The sequence below is a fragment of the Nuphar pumila genome, chromosome 4 (assembly GCF_984573655.1).
Source record: "Nuphar pumila chromosome 4, dmNupPumi1.hap1.1, whole genome shotgun sequence".
Lineage (NCBI taxonomy): Eukaryota > Viridiplantae > Streptophyta > Magnoliopsida > Nymphaeales > Nymphaeaceae > Nuphar > Nuphar pumila.
Window position 1 is genome coordinate 14435861 of NC_143252.1, and position 27009 is coordinate 14462869.

The 27009-nt window shown below is 34.7% G+C and overlaps 1 protein-coding gene across 1 annotated transcript in view; it reads right to left on the reverse strand.

Annotated features, from left to right (window-relative positions):
• LOC149839452 (uncharacterized) overlaps positions 1-17937 on the reverse strand; it is an 82568-nt gene extending 64631 nt beyond the window's left edge. The window contains exons 1-2 of the mRNA XM_090002557.1: positions 17279-17937; positions 1440-1628 (exon numbers count right to left, since the gene is read on the reverse strand). Of these exons, the coding sequence (XP_089858683.1) occupies positions 1440-1628; positions 17279-17491 (402 nt within the window). The 5' untranslated portion in view covers positions 17492-17937. The remainder of the gene's footprint in view (positions 1-1439; positions 1629-17278) is intronic.
• Positions 17938-27009: the final 9072 nt, after the last annotated feature.

Genomic DNA, 27009 nt, shown 5'->3' on the forward strand with positions numbered 1-27009 from the left:
ATTCCTAGTTAGCTTAGGATATTACATATAATTTAACACCCTTTGTGGATTTATGTGTGTGCACTTAAAGTGCTTGTATTCTCTCTTTGTTTATTGTCCATTATTGGACTCGCAAGGGTTCTACACTTGATATTTGTATTTCTGCTTACTTCATTACAGTGTATACATATATATTATATATGTAAATATTATAATTATTTGTAACTATTTTTTCTTTTTTCTTTTTTCTTTTTTCTTTTTCTTTTTTAGTTAGGTTCTTTTTGGACTAGTCAACATAGAATTGAACAGTCAAATAGAGCTCTTGGAACAGTCCCAACAACTCTATTTGTAGCTGTTGGAATGTTCCAACAACTCTATGTTAGACTACCTCATGTGTATAAATAGGGTTGAACCCCCTCATTATTTGCAATGCATTTCTTTACATTTTGGTGATTAATAAAATATATTTTTTATATTCTTTATTATGGAGAACCCCATTGTGGGTTTTGTGAGTGTCCTTAGTGACATTTTTGTGCTTGTCCATTTGATTTATTGGTGGACATTTTGGTTCGTAATTGGAGGTTTGTATTTCCTCACAGTGACCTTGGTTCCAGATCCGGGATAATCCAATTGGATCCAGATTTGGGTAGACTTGTTATTTTATATTTTTGTTTTGTTCTTGTTTTACCCCTTCCTGTATAATGTTTGTATGTAACTGACCTGGGTATTACTGTAACTGAATGTATTGTGTAACTGAAGCACATATATATACATGATCTCACGATATTCCCAATTAGAGGAAAACGTGATTTGGAAAATCCCTCTTCTCGTGTATCTCATCTGATCTTCTTCTTGTCTTGGGTATGCTAAAATCTATTGAGACCTAAATCTGATAGTCCTGAGTTCTAACAAGAGTCTCTCTAAAAATAACCTTTGAAGGAGTATTCAACAGTTACTCCTTTCACCTAGTGTAAAAGAAACTTTAGCAACTAGTAGAAAAAGAGTAACTTCATAAATGGTTGGAAGCCTAGATAAACAGAACATGTTCTGATGGAAGATAGGCAGATGTTAGCAACTAGAAAACATAGTTCTTACGGGGGTTGTGTAGACTAAATGAACTGCAGCTGCTGCTGGTAGCTTGTAGGGACTCGCATGTGTAAGTACTAAGTACCCACCTTGTGCACGTGTGTATGTGTAAGAAAGCATGAGAGAGAGTAAAACCAATAGAACTTGCTAAAATATTCATTTGGAAGTAAATGCCAAGCTGCTTCCATAGCATTCATGCCACTTTGTTAATAGGTATAACTGATGCACCCACAACCATGAAAATGCTTGCATCATTTTAATTTATAAGAAAAAAAAATCATAGAAACATGATACACAAGAAAAAGGCTACATAGCATCTTAAGAAGACTATGAGTTACACGCAAAGTAGATGATAGAGAAACAAGAAGACGAACCTCTGCATGAATGTACTGTACATCCCTCACTTCAAACTCTGAGGCTTTACTTTGTTCTTCTCCTTGAAGGACAATACGAACATCATTGGCGAAAGCATCCTCAACATTTTGAAAAGTGCTAAAGGCGCTCAGATCAATATCGCCATCAGGAAGATAAGTTTTCAATGGTACTGAACCAAATGGGAAAACCTAAAGAATATTGCAGCAATAAGTGAAGATGCAATAGCAAAAGGTTTTATTATTGAATCTGAGAAGCACGCTAGCAAACTTACTATTTCCACAACATTAGTTGTAGAATACAAAGAATGTGACATAAGTGCTTGAATACTGCAGCTTTGGTAACCTTTAACACATTATAATAATAGAAAAAGAAAGTATATGCAACACGCAGTGAGGAGGGGAAAGTGGATCATCAAAGGAAAAGCCATAGCGATCAACCAGTATTGGTAAAAGATACAAAGGAAGACTAAGAGAAGTCCAGCAAAAACTTTCTACATCGAATGGAAGCATAGTGGAAGAGTAAGCAATTATCTGCTACCTGTGAGAAACACAAAAGAATAAAAGAATGTGTGCTTGTGTGTAGGCTGCTCAAAGAGCAAACTTTAACCATTGCATAGTTACTATTTTGCATTTTATAATTAATGATACTTCATTAATATGCATGAAAACTTAAATATAGCACAATAAAAGAACATTTTTGTGTGCCAAATATGTATTACCAAATAAAGTGTCATAACCAATACACCATGCAAGAGGAAGCTATGCTAAGGAGGTCCAAAATCACCACAAAAAATGCACCCACTTCAAGCATGCTCTGTTAAGAAGTTTACATAACTCTAATGTCTTACAGTAAACTTTGAGAATGTACACACCACAAACCAGATACAGGTATGCACAATTTCTCAAGTATGCAACACAACATGCAGTTTAAGCTTGCCAGTTGAGAATGGGAATCACACAGCCTTTCCAATCATAAGGTGGTAATGCACAGAAACCAGATATAAATATCTAATAAAACCTTCACAACCAATATTGGGCAAAGCATGACTGCTGGTAAAAAATCGAGAAACTCCAACATGATTGCAAGAATTTCCTCCTCACACCTATCCAACATGTATGGTATATTCTGATAGTGACAATCAGCAGGCTCCATAAGCAAACCTCAATAGCATTACATGGTTAATGCTGAGACAACAAAATGCAGATCACAATTACAAAAAGAGACTACAGAGAGAGCCCAAAGCTTGCTATCAGTACATGCCAACAAGTTGAAAGTGTAGGTGACGTATGGAACACTTAATTTCAATTCCTTCACAATCCAGTCGAAGAGTGTGATAACGACAGGACAAAGAATAAGGAATTGCAGTGAAAACCCAGACCCTATTATGAAAATAGGGTTGAGCATCCTCATAAATGGCATTTATAGTTTTAATTATATGTACATGGACCAATATACCTTAGAAAATTACAAAAGGACTCTTATACAAAATTGACCCATACAGTCCAGAATAATTACAAGTTTGCCATCAGTTCACGTTCCAATACTGCTCGGTGACAACCATGACTAACTTGTTTTTCAGATGCCAATAGCTTGATCTTGCCAATGATTTGTGAATAAGTCTGCCACTTATCTTTTCCATCAGCAATGAGTTTCCAACTCTTGAGCCTCAACATTCTCATGTAAGAAGTGATTGTCTAATTCAATATGGTTTATCTTGTTCTACAAGATAGGATTCAATGATATAGCTACTGCACTTTTATTATCTAAACATAAAAATGATTTGGAAAGGAGAAAGACAACGGTGGTCAGAAAATTTCTCGACCATGTAACTTTTAAAGCAATTGATGGCATTGCTTATAATCAGCCTCAGTGTTGGATCGAGCAACAGTGTGTTGTTTCTTTTTGCTCCATGAAATCAAATGATTACCGAAATATAGCAATAACCAAATGTAGACACCATAGTGCTACGATGTCCTGTCCAATCTGCACTGGAACTAACAATTACCTTTAAAGGCAATGACGCAAAATCTTTGCTTTGACAAACTTTATAAACAATTGCATCCATCAAGGTTGCTATGACATAGCACAAAATCCTTTTTAATGACTCCATTTGTGACATTCTAGGAGCATGCACATATTGCAAGGCTTGATTCATAGCAAACATGATATTAGGTCTAGTCAACAAGAGATATTGTAGCACACCAGCCATAATACCATATCTTTCTGGGTGTTGAAATTGAAACTCCACTTCATTTTTCAAGCAAGCATTTCTTTAATGTTGGTACAGTTGTGAGCCATGCCCGATCGTTGAGCAAATTGCTAGCATACTTACTCCATTTGTGACATTCTAAAAGCATGCACATATTGCAACGCTTGATTCATAGCACATGATATTAGGTCTAGTCGACCAGAGATATTGTAGCACACCAACAATACTACCATTTCTGGTGTGCTGAAACTCCCCTTCATTTCTGAAGCAAGTATTTCTTTAATGTTGGTAAAGTTGTGAGTCATGCCCGATCTTTGAGCAAATTGCTAGCATATTTATGCAGTCATAAAACCAGAATTACTGGAAGCTTCCTAGATAGGTGAGAAACGTGCTTCCCCGAAACTCGCTTCAGAAGTGCGATACTCCTCACTTCCAAAATTTTATGAGAATCTTGATTCCCCCACTCTTCTCCTATGCTTCCCACATGCTCCATCCATGCTGCTTCTTTTCATGTTTTTTGTGTGCTTCCTGTCACATTTTTCACTCACTTTCCATGTGCTTTATCTAAATTGATAACTATTGTTTTTGGATTTTGACAAAAAATTAATTCTTACACTAAAAAGCCATGAAATTTAATAATAGTCATTTTTATTTTAGTTTTTATTTGCTTCTCATTTGGTTCTTATATTGTTTCGTCATTGATTCCCATTTCACTTTCAAATTAATTCCTCGCTTCTTGTTTCCTATAAATTTTAAAATTCATCGCTTCTCACTTCTACTTCCAATACCCTTTCCCACTTCTACCTTCCTAGTTTGGTAACTTTGGATAAAACTACAAAATCAGGCCTACAGTCTACTTCAAATTCGAGGAAGTGCCTCAATAAGCCAAGCTCCATGTGAAATCTCTTGAAAAAATTGCTTTGCTTTTGCTATAACAATATCATCTACATAAAACAAAATGGTTGTGATGCATTCGTCTCTTCTATATACAAAAATAGGAAGTAATTGACATGATCTTGATAGAATCCATACTCAAGAACCTAATTATGAAAAACTTCCCAACCAAGAACTTGACGTTTATGTGAGTCCATTGATTGCTTTTATTAACATGCATTGTGTATAACATCTTTATTATATTCAACCAGCTACTTCACATACACCTCTTAAATGAGATTTCAAACGCAAAAAGGCTTTTTTAATCAAGTTACTTGATGTACCAACCATAGGTTTTAGTTAGAGAAAGTATTGTGTGAATGGTTCCCATTTGGACTATGGGAATGGAGACTTCATCATAGTCAGACCACATTTTTGCATACATCCTTTCTCAACATAATGAGTCTTGTACCTTTCATACTCCCATCAAATCTATACTTGATCTTAAAAACCAATTTGGATCCTACCATATTTTTATCATCAGGACGATCTACTATGTCAGAGGTACAGGCTGCTATCTGCTCGTTCACAACTTCTATCCATCACGGATTATCTTTAGCTCATTATAAAAATGCAGTTCATGGGAGTGTATTAATGTTGTAATAAAATTCTTAAACTTAACAAAAAAGGCTTAATAGCTGACAAATCACTCTATTGGATGTGAAATCCAAAAAGAGCAATATACTTGAGGTACTGTGAAATAAATACTAGATGATGGCACACCATGGTCCATAACTGGAATGACTTTGTGGTTGCCCATTGTGGATAGTGCGTTCTCCAACTACATCTCAGTCGGCTGCATGCTGTTTGCAGAATTTACAGAATTTGGCTGCATGTCCACGGTGCGTTGCACAATGGTTGACTGCATGTCTGTGGTGCGCATAGTGGTCAATTGCATTGACCCATAAGCTGCCCATGCTCCAAAGTTCTCAGTGGATATATTTTGGGCAACTTCAGCAGGTTCTTTCCTTCTTTCATACACCTGAAGCAGTGTTGCCCAACGCCTATTTCATTCACTTATGTGACATGATGTGGATTGCACATCTTGTGTTGGAGCTGTCGTAACATTAACTCCATCACAAGGGACACAATCACCATATCTGCCCCTCCTGCTGTCTCCACCGAAAGAATCCATGCTCGTTCAACCATGCTTGACAAAGGACACTTCGACTTGAATAAATGATGCATCACTTTCAACTTCATTTGCTCATTATGTTTTGAATTTTCGATCATCAAAGACAACTACAGAGACTAAAACATTCCTAATGCGAGCATTATAATACTGATAACCCTTGTCATATCCAATAAATTTACACACTTCAACACGTGGTGAGATCTTGTACCAAGTAGAACTGTCTACATAAACATAACACACACACACACACACACACACACACACACACACACACATATATATATATATATATATATATATATATATATATATATATATATATATATATATATATATATATATATATATATATATATATATATATATATATAACTTCAAAATGAAAGTTATGGATCTTTTCCAAAAAAGTACTTGGTATGGTATTTTCCTCAAAGTTTTCAAAGACATGCAATTAGTTAAAAACACAGCCGTTTGAAATGCTTCAGATCAAAGATCTTTTTTCATGTCGCATAGACATGGATACAGGTACAGGGCACAATGAATGTGAACACGCTTGGTACAACATGCAAGTTTTATGTGTGTTTGTGTGTATATATACACATGTACATACATACAATACACACACATATTAGTGTGCATATAATGTTATGTGCATTTAACATTCTTATCCAAAGCCATAAAGCATGAATATCATCATAAGTGCAACTTCTTGAAAAACAATTACAAATCATTATAACTGAAAACATTAAAGAATAAATCTAAGTTGAAAAATGATAATGTTATATAATCAATGACAGATGCAACAGAAAACAAATAACATCAAAATCACAAAAAGAAATAGAGGAGGTTAAGGACACTGTTGACTATGCCCAACACAAGTTCAACTGTGTTGTGTCATGGTGACTCCAAGTGTCATGTTGTGTCGAATCTCTTCTCAACCCACTAGCATATAGAAGAGTAAGCACAATCTCCACACGTCTATACTTTCTCTCAGATAAACCACTTTGCTTTGTTGCATAGGGATGTAACCAGATCGAGTTTGGTTTGGATATCCAACCGATTGATTACCATTTAGTCTGGTTCGGTAGATAATGTTATATCTGACCAGACTACTGTTTAATCAGATTTTATTTTATATGACAAAAGTCCGGTCAAAGACGAATTTGGATTCAGTTTTATTCTGATATACAAACGAATCCTCGTAAGACGCAAAAATTATTTGAGTTTTGAGCCTTGCACATGCATGCCAGACCGAGCCTACTACACAACAATCAAGAGCCATTGGCCATGATATCCTTTTTTAATGAAAAAATAGGGAGTTCATGTTAAAGACCATACATTTCTTTGGAAACAAGAAGACTGCCATGTCATCAATAGTTTCAAACATGAACATTAAAGGATTGCCATGCCATCCCTCTTTTTTGAATAAAAAATAAAGAATATGTTCGCATTAAAGACAGTACACGCATTTTGAATGTTAAATATTTAATAATCTAAATCCAAAAATACCATAATATATACTAACTAAAATTGTCCAAGTTTGATTGTTTTAGTTGGATTTCAGTTTGATTTCACGTTTTCTCTTCTAAAATGGATGTGAATTCAGTTAAAAGTGTTGCATGTTTAACTTATAATCTGACTCCATTTAAGGTAATAACTAATTAGGTCAGATCTATGTCACAGGGACTCGGCCAACTGGGTGACGCACCCGCGTCGACGTGACGCGATGCGGGTGTGCATGCAGGTGCGGCACCCGGTGTAGTCAACCTGACCCTGGGTGCGGTCAACGCACACAGGGTCATTTATGTCTAACTTTTGGACTTTATATATATATTATATTTTTGCCGCACCCCCGCACCCAAGTTTTTTCAAAGTGCCGCACCCATGTGACATAGGGTCAGATTTGGTAGAACCTGTATCTGAACTCAATTTAACCCATTTATCTATATAGTGTACATTGATCATAAATTCTCTTGGTTGATTACACTACCTATGAGCATTCTTTTAAAAGTAATAGAATACTCAGCTCCGACATCACTTCTGAGATTCTTTAGATGTACCAAATTGATTTTCATAGAATTTGAAATTCTTAAATACAGAAAGAACATCATATTTTTGTTTCAAAAAGAAAAACCAAGTATAGCGAGAATAATCATCAATAGCATGTAACATAATATTTACAATTAAGACATAAAGCAACATGGGGCCAGTCTCCATGCATCTGAACACATGGTATGAAAAGGATAAGAGGCTCATTTATTAATTTTATCGAAAGGTAAATAATGATTCTTACATATCTGACAACTCTAACACAAACTTCAACTGAAATCATCTTCATTAACAAAGGACAATAATCTAAACTTAGGAAGAGTAATAAACGACTCATCATGGCAGTAACCAAGACGACCATGACACAGTCTATTCAACTTTCTAGTCTGACCATGAGCATCAAAAACTAACACATTTGGCACGGGTGACACTTGGTTGGAGCCTCTTTCAAAACATATAAACTGTCATGTTGTTCACCTTTAGCAACACTCAATTTGAATATTGTCCTTCAAAAGAACAGAAGAATGAATGAAAACGTGAGAATCAGAATTATCAATAAGCTAAGAGACAAATAAGATTATACTTGAATTGTGGCATACAAAAAGAATTAGGAAGACTAAAAGACCCATTCAGCAATGTGAGGGTTTCTTAGACGAGAAATAGAGCATGCTCATATTACCAGTTATAACTTTTCTACATAGGGATCAACTGAGAAAACTTACCTGTATCACCAGAAACACAATTAGCAACCCTTGAGTCAAAATACCACACTCCATCCCCAGTGCTCTTCATGCTCAAATAAAAAAGGAATGAGCTAGGGATGTAGTTTCATTATTAGGAGCACTACTGGTTGCCACACCAGATTAAACATTCATGTGAAGCATTAGTGGTCAGTCCTCTTTTTGCTGTTGTAAAGTCTGATGAATTTCTGAGATAGTACCACCAGCACTGTGAGAGAATATGATCTCTGATCTTGCAATAATTGCAATAAGGAGTGACATTTGTAGGAGTGCGAGGTAGGTGACAAACCACATCCAGCTGAATTAAAAGGAGAATCAAATTGATGACCAAAACTAGATCTTCCTTGACTACAACCTTGAACTCCTCTACTACGGACGCATCCATTCCCAGAAGATGTAGGAATAGCAAGCACGTCATGGGATGAGTCCTTGGCTGAATTATGCTTCAGTGCAGTATTCACAAACATACCTTCATATGCAGTAATATGGGCAGAAAATATTTTAAAAACCCGGCAGGTTGTCCCAATGACTCATCTGAATCAACCAAGTCGCCTTTCTACTGGGACCAGTTGGTTGACCTATTCTGCATGTATTCACATTCATATCTTCAATTTTTTAGTTTTAGTTACACATTATCAATATCATTCACAAGAATAATAATGATAGGAATGAAGCTTTTTGAAATGAACCTATTTTCATGTTATATTAATATTCATTAACATATAGCATTCTTGCTATTTTTAGTTACTAGTATTTACTATTATAAATTTTTGTTATATTGTGCTTGCATTAAAATCCTGATTACTTTATCTATATCAGAGTTCCATGCTTATGTGCTCTTTATGACAGTTAATTGTTGAATCGGATAGTGTATGCATCTTTTTTTAGTTGATTGTAATACTTGATATAGTAGTTTGGTGACTCATACATATAATAAATCTACTACCATTCAAATATTTTGATACTTAGATATTAGTTATATCACCAAATATTATCTAATGACTACTTTTATGTTAATATTTTAGTATCATAGAAATTTTTATCATTGTGAAAATTTTTACATTTAAATAATATATTTATGCTATTTTTATGTATAAAATAAAAGTTAGCAAAAATCAGCTGAGTCATTCAGTTGACCTGAACAGCCCCAATCAACACTAAATGAGTGACATCACCGATATTTTGAAAATATCACAATGTGTCCGGTACTTCAAGGTCAGCAAAGATTTTCCCGAATTTTCATAACACTACCAGAACACAAAATATCACGATATTTTTTAGAGATTTTTCTGAGATTTTCAAAAAAACATCTTTTTTAATACATTTTAAATAAGTATGTGTTTCCTTTTTTTGTTTCCCTCATATTTTGAGAACTTAAATTGTTTCTTTACATTTTTGCAAGAAAAAACTTGTCTTTCTATTATTCTTTATATTTTTTCCAAATTTTAAAATTCCTGAAGATTTTTTCTGAGAAAAATGACTTTTCAAGAAAAAAAAATGCTATTGACAGCTATGGTCACAAGTCACTAGGTTCTTGTACTAACTATCAAAAGGGCATTGGGTAGTGCACCATAAAAGAATCCACAACTATGTCACACACACACACACACACACACACACACACACACACACACACACACACACACACACACACACACACACACACTTCACTTTGGATGTGTATCCTATGTCGACAAAGATGACACTTCATGGATACAGTTAAACCAATTTCACACACAGTCAACATTCTGTAATTAACTTTAACTATTTCCTTTTATGATCTTATTTACTTATCTTGTATTCATAGAGTTCTTTTTCTTTTAAAATTTGTCAATAATTTCACTATATTCCACTTTCAACGTAATTTTATCATGTGTTATTCCTAATTATAGCTATTTAGAATTGTTGCTTTATAGTTACACACACATGTATGTATATATATATATATATGTGTGTGTGGGTGGGTGTGGGTGTGGGTGTGTGTACAGCCATGTCCCATTGTCCTAATTTTTCAGAATTATAATATTATACCAAGTGTATCCGCATTGTGTCCCGTTCCTAGGGCTGCACAACGAGCTGAGCCAGATTGAGCTCGGCTCAGGCACAACTCATTTAAACCCGACTCGAACTCGTCCGAGTAATTAAACGAGTCGAGCCTGATCAAGTGTTTAGGCTTGATTAAGCTCGATTAGCATGATTAAGCTCGGCAAATATGGACATATGGAGACTAATTTTAGGATATGTAGTATTTTAGTTGACTAATAATCATAAAACTCGCCTTTAGCTAAGTGGGTAACATGTTTGTCAATTGTCATGTATGTGCGAGGTCTTGGGTTCAAATCCCGACCTCTGCACAATTAAATTTTTTTTTAAATGTAAGTTAGTGTGGCTCGAGCTTGAACTTGAGCCAAGTTTGTACAGTCTTTCAAGCATGGCCAGATTCGAGCCGATCTTTTTGAGTCTAAGCTCAGCTCGAGCCTGCCTCGTGTGCACCCCTACCCGTCCTTGCGTCTATATCCATGTGACATAGGGCCACAATGCATTGATGACCATCTCCAACACCATTGAGAACGATGTCACCAAGGTCCTCATCCAGATCAGAAACAACATGGATTCTGTAGGGAAAATCTTCAATAGAAGCATCATCATGCTTCCTTTTCTACAATAGCAACTTAAGATTCATGAGCTTGTGCAAGTGATTCCATGGAACAACCATGCAACAATAGGATGGAGCATGCAAAAGAACCTTATGAGATAAAGTAGATATAAAATATGCCACAAGTTCTTGATCTCGGTTATGCCAAGCAACATACTTTGTGTTCTGGATAGTATGCATGAGATTTCCCTTTCTTGTCCTACTCATTAGTGACCCAGTATTCTAATGGACGCAGATCAAACCCATTGATTTGACTCATCAGATTATGGCCTTGAATGAAAAGGAAGATTCGCTTTCCTAGACCAAAAAATTGGTTGAATCAAATTTTTCAAGAATCTAGTCAGGAATGAAGAATTGAAGGGCAAAGAAAAAACATTGTTTCTGGAAGCCAACAATGAACCAACAGGGGTAATTTCCTCCTTTTTCCTTCCCCTTCCAGGAAAATAGAGGTCAAAGAGGAAATAAGAAAAATTCAGGAAAAGAGTGGCTGATCAAGACATTGATGACAATGATGAGAGATTAAAAAAGTCCACATCAAAAAACCACAAGTTAGATGGTGGCTGCTGACTTCTGGCCTTTTTTTCTTTTTTGATTTTTTTAATAGGATATAATGCAGAAGTAAAGTGTTTATGACCTGCATTAAGGGAGAGAGCAAAAGACGAAGAAATAAGATAAAATGGAGGGAATAAAGAAAGATTGTTTAGCCTCTACTTTTTCTTTTGCTCCTTTTTTGCAATGAGAGTAGATTTATAATCTCATTGAGAAAAAAATTGTCTACTAAGAGAAATTTTGATCATTAACAATGAGAGCAATGCATTTTTTGCTTTCAATGAGGTTATACCAATGCAAGAAACATAAATACCCTTTTCTTTTACTCTCATTTTCTTTAATCGGATATAAAACTTGATAAATTTGCTCCTCTTTTGCTCAATCTTGCCTCGTTAGAGATTTTGCTCTAATACTAATATAACAATGAGAGCAAGAAGAATAAGAGAGATGGAGAGTTGCAGTGAAAGCCCAGCCCCAGACCCTATTATGAGATTAGGGTTGGATGTTTTATTATAAGGGATTTAGTCTTAACTACACGTACATTGACTAATATACTCATATACGAGTTACACAAGGACTCTAAGAAACCAACCCATATGGTCCAGAATATTACAAGTTTGTCATCATCCAACAAAGTGACGCTGTCATCCTTATTTACTATTATTCCATGTCACCTACAGCCTAGGGCAGCAATTGTCATTGCCACATAAGGATGAGAAAAAACTGCCAAACTCGATAGTCACGGCAAGAAGAGATGTCAATGCTTAATACATGATCAACTTGCTAAATGCATCCATAGTTTCATTAAGGGATATGTTGCATTCCAATTGTGCATGAATAACATTGCAATCCACATTTTCATGTCTCCCCTTGAATTCAGCTATCCAAGCTAGTTGTGATGACAACATAACAAGTTGCTATTAACTCGTGTCTCAAGCACAGATGTCTGTAACTTTCCCAGGCAATACAGCAGCATTGGAAACAATGTTTACTGACTTCATGTTGATTTCCGTCCTCTTCTTGGGAACCGATCAAATCATGTCAATGTACTACACAAAGTTCCAAAGGTAACAAACAGAAACTTTCAGTCCTAAAACTCATCAGTAAGTTATGACATTGATAGAGGAATCACAGTTTAGAGAATTAGAAAGATAATAAACTCCTGCTTGATCCAGGGTAGAAAAGAAGCAACATGTTTAATGAAAGGTAAACGCTCAGCAAGATAAAGGCTTTATATATAACAAATATGAAATCCAAACCTTGCTCAGTCTATTTTGCCAAAACCTTCTCTCTTAGTAAGTCTTTCATGAATAAATTCAAGCATTAACAAAAAAAACCCTGTAGCATGCATGTTAATAGTATTTGTCTAAGGGACTTTAACATCTTAAATATAAGCCACCTCCCATATGCCACATCAATTTCACTAATAAGGAGGTTAATAATCTCACAAATATTGGTAAAAGGCAACTAATAAAATAAGTTTGGCACATGAAGCACATCAGCCATCACATTACAAGCAACACTTCCATTTGAAGATCTTATAGAAAAGCAAATGCTTTCTGTGCATTCATGTTTTCATACTATTAAGTATTGCTTTTCCATTTAAAGAAAATTTATCACGTTCTGTAGGTGGGAATATGCATCCAATTGTTGCATATCATAAAAAAAGAAAGATGCTTCAAAGAATCACCAGAAAAGAATAGGCAACAATTATTTGTATTTTATTGAGTCCAAACACAAGATAATACTTCCAGACATTTAGAATTACTAAAATTAACCTATTTTAGTCTACCACATGACAATGGTTAACCAGCAAAATGCAAAAGGCCAGCTAAATGAAATTAAATTGTAACAGAAAATTGCAGTCACAAATAATAACACCAGGACTAAGAAGCTGGGTCTACACTAAGTGGTCTGATAGTCAGGTGCTCTACATCCTCAAAAGTGAAAAACATTTCTAGGTAAAAGTGGTAAGCACGAATTAGGGCTCCAGGAAACTCAAATGTCTAACATATCCTTGAATAAACTATCATTAATTCCATTCCTTTTCAAAAAGAGAATAAAAATGGAAAAGGAAAATTAAAAAAAAAACTTATGCAGCACATATAAATGGTTGAAATCATTCAATCTTTCAGTTTGTCAACCATGTACTTCTATACTTCAATAAAAGACCGTAAGCAATTATTTTTCTGGTGATGGATTGTAGTAACATTGAAGATGAAGTTTTTCAGCATGAGAGAGGATGTCAATAAAGAAGCAACCAGCAGAAAGATAGCTAGACAGGAGAGTCTGAAATCCATTATAATTTGATATGTCCCCAGCCAGAACTCAGATGTCCACAGGGAATTACATAACAATGTATCAAACCAGATATATATACTGAAAAGATTGCTGTTAATCACCAAGCACATGCACAATTTGCTTGGTGACATAATTTGTGCCACATGGGATCCAAAAGTTTCCTTCCCACAAACTTGTCGCATATCATTTGTTTCTCACAACAATTCTAGTTGTCTGCACATACTCTAGCCAAAACTACAACATACAGGCTGGAAACTTATAAGCATTATGGGATAAAATGCCCATGCTTTTCCTCCCTCCACATTACAAACCAACAACCCCAACTATTATTTCTTTTACTATAATTAATCAGATTTGTGAGGATAAATAGACACTCATGCCATCTCCAAGGTTATCAAGCAGTGAAATGGTGGACAATGATGGTCATTGGTCACATATTTCTCTAAAAATGCAGCCATTCTCCAAAGAATTACTTCCAAGGCTACACCTTGGTAAGTGCAATAGATATGCCCATACAAATATTTTTTTTTAAAAAGACAGATTCTACGCCTTCCAGGCTAACAGTAATTTCCAAAAAATTCAAAGCTACAAGTTGGTAACTGCAATAAATCAGCCCGTAGAATAAAAAATTATACAAGATTCAGATTGGTGTGGGCTAATAATAAAAATTACGATCATATATGTGCTTTCTGAAACATTTCCAATTAAGGACAAAACTGTATAAGCCAAAAATCACAAACTGAAACTAGCAATGAAACATAAATCACATGCCCATGTGACATTGAAGCTAATAGAGCCATCAATCCAAATTTTCTTAAAAACAGATAGAGCTATTCATGAAAATAAGATGGAAAAGAAGAAAAGACATATAAGTAGAAAGTAATTTCACTAAATATTAAGACCCCATTTGGATGACATTTAGAAAATTATCTTTCATGAAATTATTTTCAAAAAATTATTTATACAAAATTAATTTTTTTAACCAAAGCATAGTTTAGATGCATGTTTAATGACAATTTTGATTTCAAAATTATTTTATAAAATTTTCATTAAGAATTAAGAGGAGGGCCTGTGACCATGACAAAGACAAGTATCCCAACAACGAGGTGGTGGCAAGGGTCTCTGGTTCAATCCATTGGTTTCTGCTGTTCTAGAAGGGGATGGGTGAGCCATTTGGTGAGCCCACCAACCCACATGTGAATTAGATCACCCCACATGGATGGGTGAGCAATTGTGCCGGCAAATGCAATACAGCAAGCTTTTAAGGTTAAGTTGAGAGCAACATTCCTGGCCACAACCCATAACCCACATTGTATGAAAACTTGCTGCAAGGACAGTGAGGTTGGGGTTTCAAATAGGGTAGAGGACAATGAGGATTGAAGCCAGCCATTTCTAGCCATCACAGAGGGTAGGTGTTGAGGTGAGGTTCCAAAATTGCTGTAGAATGACACCATCCCCAATCATTTCCAGTCAGAGTCAACCAATGGTTAAAGGGATGCCAGAAAATGAAAGGGGATACACGTGGTCATTGGTGAAGAATTGCAACAGGGAAGGGGGGAGATTAGAAGGGAGATGACCCTTAAAAAGAAAATGATGCCAGTGGAAAAAAGGTTCTTTTTTTCCTAAAAAGTTGTTTTTGGACTTCAAATATATTTTTCAAGATAAATTGTTACCTCAATTTGACAGCCAACACACATAATGTTGAATTAAATGGCCTCTACTTTGGTAAACTCATTATCATAATGATGTTTTAGGTGACATCCAAATGGCTCCTAATTTGGTAACCAGAAAATATTTCCAAAAATCCACAAATTCAAAGCAGAAATGGTCAGTATCTTGGAAGGAAACTTTTGATCTTTGATTACAAACATAGATTATGCCTTTTATGGTAAATGGATGGACAAGCTGCAGATATAGACATTGAATATCTTCAAGAAATGATTGATCCTTGTAAGATATGTTATTATGAGTGGAAGTCAAAAGAAACAATAATATAACAGTTAAATATTTGGCATATCGAAATTCAAAATGGTGAAAGCATTTCGAAATCTTAATTATTTAAAACACAGAAAACAAACTTAGAAGAAAACAAAATGATGAGCTCAAAATAGAGTTCTATAAAAATCTAAAGATTACTATATATAAAACATTGTCCTCAAAGATGGAGTTTAAAGAAAAATGTTAAAGCAGGAATTGTCATTTTAATTGGTTATTCAGCCATAACGAGTTATACTTATCAGGTGATAATGCTTACAGTTTTAAAGTTATAAATAAATAACATGAAGCACAACAATAGGAATAGCTTATGCATCAACTCTATGGAAGAAACATTGATAGAAAGATATAGGATCGCTATCGCTGACAAACAGACACAAGCATGCCTGCCAAAGTTACTATGAGCGACACCAGAATAGGCAGCAGTAGGAGACCAGGCCTACATTAATATTTTTTTAAAACAGTGATCCATCGATCAACTGTAAATCCTTAAGCCAAAATGAAAGATCAAAAGCATTGTATAGGCATGTCAACTAGAACTTCAGGCCATGCACAACAGTTCTGCAGTATCTCACAATAAAACTACCAAAAAAATACAAATTTACAACATTTAGCTCACCAGTGCAGTATTAGTTTCTCCAACCAGACATGAAAATCTTTTAATTCTAAGCTGGAGTCTCCTCTTCCCATACCATACTGAAGGAAGATGGCAACCTAGAGGCATTAGTCCTCAGATACAACCTGCCGGAGTCCTTTCTTCCAAGCTAATGCAACTCGGAAAAAAAAACTAAAAAGACCAGATTGTACACGCTAAATATGCATACTGAATTTCATCAAAGTTTCACCTAAACGTCATCTTAAGACAGTCACTCCATAATGCAACAACACCCGTGTCAAAAAAACGTCATCTTAAGAAACTCGCTCCATAATGCAACACCCATGTCAAAATCTAACACACTTGCTGATTAATCAGAAGGAAGCAACTACCACCTTTGATCAAATTACGCATGCTCCATTGACAATCCAAATTAAGCAGTCACATACAAATCAAAAACCCAAACAACAAATTACAGAACCATTTGAACTGAATCAAAAGTTAGGGTCGACATGATCATCATTAGGGGGAAAAAACCCACAAATAAAAGTAAAAACAAAAACCACTTACTCGCGTTAGAGAAAAACAGAAGAAGGCCATGCATGCATACAAGATACAGGGGGGTGAAAAAAGGATGAATTGAAAAAAAAAACAAATAGAGAGAGTGAAATCTCACCTCGGCACCGAGGCATCCACGGAGAAGCCTCTGAACATAATCAACGACCGCCTTCCTCCTCGTCTCCGAGACGACGGTCGGCTGAATCCGGCATATTATCTGGAGCGTCTGCTCCTCCACTCGGTTCCACCGATCACGAGCGATCGTGGATGGGTGGGGATTCTCCTCTGCCAATCCGCCATTGGGCTGCCCCCAAGCTTGGTGATCGCCCATGCAATTTCACGAAAAAAAAAAACGAACCTAAACCCAACAGTTATCAATAGAACCCTCTTGTTTTCAGGTCGAAATTCCTTCGACCCAGACCTTCATCAACCTAGAAACCCCTCCAAACACCACCAGAACGCGACTACGCCAACTGGGTAGCCCAGAATCGCGACCCAGAATCGGTCTTTTCGAGGAGAAAAGGATTGCCCACAACCAAATTCGCAGTCGATTGAGGGAACACAATTCAACTTGACGAGAAAGGAGGAGAGATACCCCTCTGGATTATGTTAAGAACCGCTGCTGCTGGAGATGGTAACGTAGGCCTCTTTGGGAGGTGCAATCAATATCCAAAATCTTGTCATAAAATTTCTTCTTTTTTAGTTGCCCTCCTGCTCTTCTTGCACGCCTCTCTCTCTCTCTCTCTCTCTCTCTCTCTCTCTCTCTCAGAGAATCTTGCAATCTAAAGTGAAAACCAGATTTTACTTGCCACTAAAACCCTGTCCTGTTTCTTTTTCAAGACATTACATGCAATTTTTACCCACTTCCAAGTGCATGTTTCCTCCTGACTAAGACCAACCCAGCCTTGGGTTTCATTGCATTTCTCTCTATGCCCATGAAATATTTTTTTGAAAAAAAAAAGTTGAAGAAACATGCCCGTGAAATATGAGCACATTGTATCATTTCTTTCTATGCCCATGAAATATGAGCACATTGTATCGTGTTGTGTATTATGAACCGTGTTTTCAAGTGTGCAAAATTCACTATCAATGTTTGCAAAGAAAATGTAGATTTGTAGCATGTTTACAAGGTCTTGTAATTCTTGGATTTTCTCATGATCATGTGATTATAAATAGTAATCGCAGCACTTCCTCAAGGTTAGTGAAACATGCGAAAAGTACTTGTAATTGTGATTGCTTTGTGTTTGTTTCTACCTCGAGTCTTGTGAAAGATGATCACAAGATTGACCTTGAGACCAACAATTACAACTTTTATTTTCTCCGTTGTAATTATTCATCCCCACCAAATCAAACATTTGCTTTTTGGTTTTTAATTTTGTAATTATATGATTCATGAATTTTTGGTGATTTTTTCTCCTTTTATGTATCACCTTTCTTTATTTTTTAAAACAGGGTATCAAAGTAAAATTTTGGTTTTTCTTTTAACCATGGCATCTAGTTATTGTGAAGAAAAAGCATGTTTAGGACGATATATAAAAGTTTTCACTAACAAAGAAGCTCATAATTAACAACATAACATTTAGCAAAATATATGGCTTACGAAGACATGTTTGATAAGCCAACCGTATCGATAAAAGCAAATTTTGTCAGTATGTAGACAAGGAATTTGCACCAAGTAGATTTCAAAAAGATAAACAAAGTTTTTAGAATGACTTTTGAAAGATGTGGATATTCGGCCTATTGATCGCCTTACCTCCCCAAGCACCAAGGAGAAAAATGAAAAAACACCACCAGGGTTGAGAAAAAATAAAAATACACAAAATATGCAATGCATTAGACAAATATATTCTAATGCAAATAAAAATATAATAGATTAGAATAAAGGAAAAGAATGGGCATCACGGGCTTACACAACCCTCCTATGTCAATTGGTGAGTGCAACGTTCATTTCGGTAGTCTCTACAGGACTAGGGCTTTAGAGATTTGGGTTTTATTGAATGAATCTAGTAGGCTTGATCTAGACCTAAAAATGGCAGGTAGGCTGGCCATGATAAGGGCACCTACTCTAAGTCTAACTCTCATAGCATCAACACTCTCACATTCAGGGTCTAGATGCTAGAAGAAGAAGTCTATGCCCCTATTAATTGGATTTGTATGAATCTAAGTTCATGTGAGTCAAGGCTAAGATATCTATATTTGGCTGCTATCTGATTGACTGAGATAATGAGGTGGAAAGCCATGATTGGTTGGGCTAATTTTTTAAGGACTAAGGATTTATTTTGGTGGGCATACTTATAGGCTAATGAAGTAAATTTGAAAGGCGTCGTGCAAATTTGGGATTTTGGAAGGTTGGCAAGGTGATTTTCTCCTTGAATAGTTTCAGGTTAAACATGACATGTTCAGAACAACTTTCCTTGTTTTAATAATATCTCAGAAGATATAAGTCATTTTCAGTAGGGGTGGCAATCGGGTCGGGTTGGTGGGTCGTGTAGGCGGGTCAGCATACCTCAACACGAACCCGACCCGATTATTAAACGGGTCGGCTGTGGCAAACACAAACCCAACCCATTTATTAGTTAACCCATTTAATAAACGGGTCGGGTCGGGTAAACGGGTTGGCGGGTCGGGTTCGTGTTAGCAGGCGGGTTGGTGGGCGGGGCGGGTTAGGTTCGGGTAAATGGGTTGACCTGCCCGCCTAACCCGTTTATTAAAACGGGTCAGCCAGGTTGGCGGGTTGGCATACTCCTAACACAAACCCAACCCGTTTAATAAACGGGTTAGGCAGGTCGACCCGTTTACGACACGAACCTGTTTAAGCCAAACCCGAACCCGCCTAAGAAGCGGGTTGGCGGGTCGTGTCAGATTTTGCCACCCCTAATTTTTAGGTGAGGTTTATTGATCAAAATTGGGGTTTCTACACAGTCATAAGTTTTTCTAAGTTAGCATGTGATGACACAATGGAAATGGATGATTTTGAAGCTTTTATAATACGAGAAGAATTGGCTAATTTCACTTTCAAATATGAAGTAAAACACATACTTGGAGGAAAAGTTACACTAAACAAATATAAATTTAAAATTATGCTTCTCTTTTTTATTAATATTTTTTGTTTTTAATTACATTTTATTTATTTATGTTTGCATGATAATCTCACAAGATTAACAAAGAGAATGTTGTCTTGAGTTTTTGAAAAAACTATTACTCCAAATATAATGTATTGTGGAAGATGTCTCACGACGTATTGTTGTTCCATTGTCAACCATTGCTTCTAAATTGATATTTAGTATTAATGGTCATGTTCTCAACAAATCTCATTGTTAAATGAATCCAAAAACCTTGGAAGCATTGGTTTGCACACATTATTGGTTTTGACTTTTATTTGAAGGTAATGAATTAAGTTTTATTTATATTATTATGATTTATTATAATTGATTGTAACATAAATTAAATTATTATGTTCGACTCTCTATGAGGATAAAGAAGAGGAAGAAGAGGATAAAGGAGGCGTAAGAGGAAACAACTAGAATAATTAGTAAGTATTATATTATATAATTAAATTACACATTTAAAGGTGTTGATAAACATAGAATTAATTTGCATTATCTTGAAGTAATCAAAACTTTAATTCATTTTTCTCCATATGCTTCATGTTGCACTTATATCATGGAAATTGTCACATTGAAGCGTCTCAATTCTAAAGAATAATTCTCAAAACACATTGAATTTCATACATTTTGAATATGATATCACTGATCTCTAATTGTTGTCTTAGTTTTATTTTAAATAGTTAATAAGCTCCTTGTTAGCATATAATCCTCCTAATAAGTAGTTTATTCCATTAATTTATAATTTTTTTATTTGCAGGTAATTAGGTGTAGAATACCAATCATATAGATACCCAAGCAGAAACCCGAACTGATCATACACGAACCCGGTAAACCATATGAATCTATATTTTCCAGCCATACCAAGACCCATACCCGAACCTCAATCAAAATAGGTCGGATCTGGGTCGTATTCTTAAACCCCAAAAAAATGGGCCTTTTGTCAATCTGACCCGGTATATACCTGAACATGTTAACGTATATGGGTCCACAATTTTCAATGTACCTGGTCCTAAACCCGATATTAATATGGTCGGGTTTGGGTCTAACTTTTAGACATGATTTGGAATCGGGTCTGATAAGACCCAACCCAAATCCAATTTGATTACACTCCTAAGTACTTACTATCAATATGTATTAATATGGAAATGGTATATTGAGTGTATTATTCAATTAAATACAAATTCTTTATTAAGAATATAACACAATCATTTTATTTATCAATCAATGTGCTTTATTTAGAAATAAAAAAAATTATATTGGTTTATCTTATAAATTTTAATTATTTTTCATTTATATATTTGAAAAGTCATATAGCAAGAAAAGTATATATTTTAGAAAAAAGGATTACATGCCTTTTTTATCAATAAAGTATCACTTTTTATGTAAAAGAAACATCTCTAACACCACCCATTCATACTATTTTGTTTTACTATTATTAGTTTATAAATTAATGATGACTAAATAACATTTATCTGTTAATACTAATTTATTAATTAAATAGATAAAATTGATTTCAATATAAAAGTAAAATGTAGGATTTATTGTAATAACTATAGTAATACTTGGTGTGGTAAAAAATAGAGTTTATGTCCATAATTATGCAACTTTTTATCAATACAAAAAAATTTTTGATAGAATAAGAGTTTTTAGTACTTTAAAGAAAAAGTGAATAAAAAGAAAGAAATAATTTTCTTATATTTATCTTGTCATTTTTTTGTTTTTTGTTTTAAAGGTAAGCTGGGGTTAGGCGGACCCCTACCAGAACAACACCCGCCTCATGTAATATCGTGTGTTTAAGTACTTAGTTAAATTAGAAATTTTTAAAAAATTGACTATCTTAAAGAAAAATCGATAAACCTTTGATTTTAGGAATATGTTATTCGAGTCTGGGCTTGGCTTAGGTCTCATCGATAAGGCCTAAATGAGCCAATTAAAATGAGATAAAAAGTTGTATTTTCAACCTTTAAATTCAAGTAAAATTCGAGCAAATATTAGGTTAAATTCAGGCAAATTTTTGATGTGAAATTCAAAGTATATATTGTTAGATGCATCTCAAAATTCTGAACTCAACAGTATTTTACTTTTCTAAATTCGAGCTACAGTTAGCCCAAAAATCATAATTTTTCAAAAAAGTTCTGCCTCGACGGGCTAGATCTGGATTTGGATCGGACTGGATCTAATCCATATTATCCAAATTAATATGAATCTGGATTCAATCCAAGACCCATATTAATTTAGAATTGAACTATTTTAGGATCCAAATGAATTTTGGATATGGATATGGATTTGGATATTGGATCTGGATCTAAATCCAAAATCCCAAACCAACGAAAATACAGGTTTGAGTTGAAGTTATTTAAAGTTGAAAAGACTCCTAGATGGATAAGGCACCCTCTGAAAGGTTCTGGATAATTAATTATTAATAATTAATTAATATTAAATAATAATTAATTCTGAATTTCAGAACTTACCTAATGGTGGGCCTCTAGAAGAGTCCACAATTGCTACGAGGCAAGAATAAAAAGAAGGTAAGTAAACAAAAATAGAATTGTATAGAATTAAGAATTTTTGAAAAGTCAAAGATAGAACTTTTTGAAAATTGGAAAGAAGGGTGGAGGAGGACTCCCATATGGGAAGTCCTCTCTCCAGCCCTCTTTAGAAGATGCTGGAAAAAGGGGGACGGGGGGCGTCACCCCCTATACTCACTATATTAACTAAAAAAAAAAGGAAAAGAAAGAGAGAGAGAGAGGAAAAGAGAGAAAGGAAAAGAGAAGAAGAAGAAGAGGAATGATCCAACCTCTTCTTCAATCATCCGATGTTTCTTCCATTTTTTTTTTGAATTCCATACCAGGTACAGGTTCTTCTATTCTTTCAAATGAGGAAAAAGAGCATAGATCGGTTTCTATGCGACGTTTTAGGGGAAGCACAATAGAAAAAAGTAAATTTGAATATTTACTTTGTTCTATGAAGATGCATGCTTGGATTAACAGTTTTCCCTTCTGGATTACATATATATATATATATATATATATATATATATATATATATATATATATATATATATATATATATATTGTTGTATGAGCAGATTTACATTTTTTGAGTAAAAGGGTGTTCCGGGCAGATTTGGGACTGATCAGTCGCAGCCAACTGGGTTGGGCTGAGTTCCTGTCAAAACAAGAAAAAAGAGAGGTTTATGGGACAAGACAGTTGATGTCCAGTCCCAGCTGACACAGTCGGCTAGGACAGAACAACATGTTGTCCAGTCCCAGCCGACTGGTTCGGTTGGGGCTAGGTCCCTGTCAAAAAAAAAGGGTGTCGTTACCTGTGCAGTTATGTCCACTGACAAAGTTTCCAAATGGTAATATCTTATAAAAGCAAAAATAAACTTTGATAATAGTTTTATTTATTGTTTCTCCTTCAGGTTATACTATTGAATCACTTCATTTGTATCTACTAATAAATCCTTTCCAAAGCACTATGTTTTTTTGTTAAAGAATAAAGCAGTAAGATATTCGCAGCATTGATTGTCCCCATCTAAAAGGTTCTTGAAGTGTATTTATAGAGTAACTGCAAGTGACCCCACATAGATTTTGTAATTTGTTATCTTCTTTCCCGTCCTTGTGGTTTCAAGTCACATGAGTACAAAGCCAAACCACCAATCTTTTTGCTACATTTCTCATAGCCTCATTCAACAATACAATACATAAACGAGCATGCACAATATGTCACTAAATACAACCTTCTCCAGGATCAGCTATATTCATATGGTGCCAATAAAGAAATGTTAAACTAGGAATACATGTCCAATAGAAAGCACATCGGCTGGGCATGAGCTGTATAATGCTCAGACCCAGCCGACTGGTTCAACTAGGTCGAGCCCCCATCAATAAAAAAAAACTATGTTGGTTTAATAATAGTGAAAGAGGGCCCACCTGACAGTTGGCTGGGCAGATTTCTGGACTGGTAGTGCCCAGCCGACTGTCAGCTGGGCATCACCAAGCACCATTTAAAATATATATATATATATATATATTCAAGTTGAAATACAGTGCCATAAAACAAACAAAAAATAGTACATAATAAATAGAGTATTTCTAGATGGATTTTGAATCAGAGATAGATTTTGGAAAAGAAAATTTTGGGCTGAATAAATAAATATATATATATATATATATATATATATATATATATATATATATATATATATATATATATATATATATATATAAAGATGAATAGGACACATTTCAAAGTATCCTAAACATGTATGTTAAATGTCCAAAAATTTCCTCTGTTAGATATACATGCTCATGACTAGATTTGCATGTTATGTCCTGATTTAATTGTTTCAAGTATGTTCAGATTTACTTGTGCATGGGTATAATTGCAAGTGCTCACAATTATGTTTAGAATTATATATGTCAAATGCAATGGTTATATCTATAATCTCGTATGTAAAATACTCATAATATTTTCATATTTGCATATGCTAAAAGTTTAGCTTTTATGCATGTAAATGTATGGGCTTATGTAGGTGTTTTATGCAAGATTTCATGTCTCTACATGTTCAGATTTTTGCATGATCATTACCGGACTGTTATGCAAGTTTTCATGGGAATATTTGAATGTGTTCATGTACCTACCAATGATGTCCCGTATGTGAGCAGCAATGGTTGGAACACGGTGGGTATGTGTGTTGTACCCTGAGCTCGCCAAAGTGGCAAAAAAAGAATTTCGGCTATGTATGATTTTGACACATAAAATGTTGTGATATACATATGCAAGAAATTAAAATATAAATCCAAAAATTTGGGTTTTGTTGTTGCTCTTGCATGATCATATGAATGTTTCATATTGAGCATGCGATGAGTCGTGAAAAGGAAGGTATATTTTTGCAATCATGTGATTATATGCATATGAAATTTGTTATTCATGTGCATTCATGTTTAGTGTGTATGAATGTGCATTTGAGAGTATATTGAATGATTGCATAAGTGGCATGATCCATATGATTTTCGCATTATATGCATTGGTGGTCAAAAGTGAACATTCATGTACATTCATGTTTAGTGTGTATAAATGTGCATTTGAGAGTATGTTGAATGATTGCATAAGTGGCATGATCCATATGGTTTTTTCATTATATGCATTGGTGGTCAAAAGTGAACCACTGTAGGCCGTGTGAGACTCGAGTAGGTGTTGCTCCATTGTTTAGTGTCATGCATTGCAAAAATCAATTTGATATTATTTGAATTAAATTATATTGTTTCATGTTGAAATGGACTAAGGTCCCGTGATGAGTTTCACATATTGTTTTGCAAAACAAATGTTGTGTTTTGCATATTGATTTGCAAAACTGGTATTGCAAAATAAATCATTGTTATGATAAAAAGATAAAAAGAAAAAACTGTGTAATTAATGTTCTTCTTGGATGTCCCTTCTAAAGTGTGGGAATCCTGAACTGCGATTTTGGAAAACTGTGAGAATATTAAAACTTCGTGTGCATTTGTGCTCCTGAACTTAACTAGGTGGTTCACCTCCCGGCCACGGTTTTAGGGAGATTATGCTACTTTGCTTGAGGGTGGTGTGTAGACATAGTTGTTGTTATTAGTATACCAAGAAAGTGGCATAAGTAAATGTTGATTTTCCTGGTATCCCAACATTAGATGTTGATTTCTAATGTTTCAATGCATGATATTGATTCCTGATATCGGTCGATGGAGAAGTGTGGAACCAATAATAAAATATAAATTGTGTGTTAAGCTACAACTGAGAACCTAACTTGAACTCAGAAATTTGTTGTGCTCATTTTTTAGTATCTGCGAGTTTTAATAAAAAGTAAAATTAAAATTATGTGTATTTAATAAGAACGTGCATACAAAAGAAAATCTTTGATAATAACTTAATAAGTTATTCATGTATATGCATTGAGTCTATGCATATTTACTGATTTGCATTAGATCATGCATATTTACTGCTTTCTTGCATATGATATATTGTGTTATATGATTATTTCTCATAAATGCATGAATGTTTATTCACATTATGTGTTAGTATTATATTTCCTCTAAAATGTTGATTGAATCTAATTTATATTCTTTTTACTTATTCAAATTAATAGAGAAATGTGTACGCATGATCTATGATTCTAACACTCTACATTTTATGTTTTTTACAGTCTCTGAGACCCAGTGATGAGACATCCTGCTTCAAGTAGCTACTAGTGATATACAATTGCTTGACAATTTTCACTTTGGACAAAGAGGCTTCACTTTTGGACTTGTTTTTATTCATGTTCATTGTTCCTAGAGATTATGGTTTTAATGAATAAAGTTGACTTGGTTTCATTGATGGTAGTGTAAGATCTATTGTGGTTATAATTGTAAGACCCCGATTCTCTGAGATTATTTTTATAATTGTTAAAAAAAAAATCCACTTTTCAACATGTATGAGTTGGGGTCATTACACCCCATGTGGCAGAGGGATTCTGGGCCTTCATCTTGACACAGGACCCGCTTATCTTGTCAATTTTAATTGTATGTAACATGCTTGTCTTTTTCATTTCATCATGAAAAATTTGTCACACACAAAACTTTCTCCTTCTCTCTTATCTATTTGAGTTTTTTATGTTATTCAAGATTTTTTTTTTCTAAATGTACAACTAAATGTAAAAATCTATTTCTAAGTGAATAGCAAAGTAAAATTAATCGACAATTATATTTTATATGAGATATGTTTT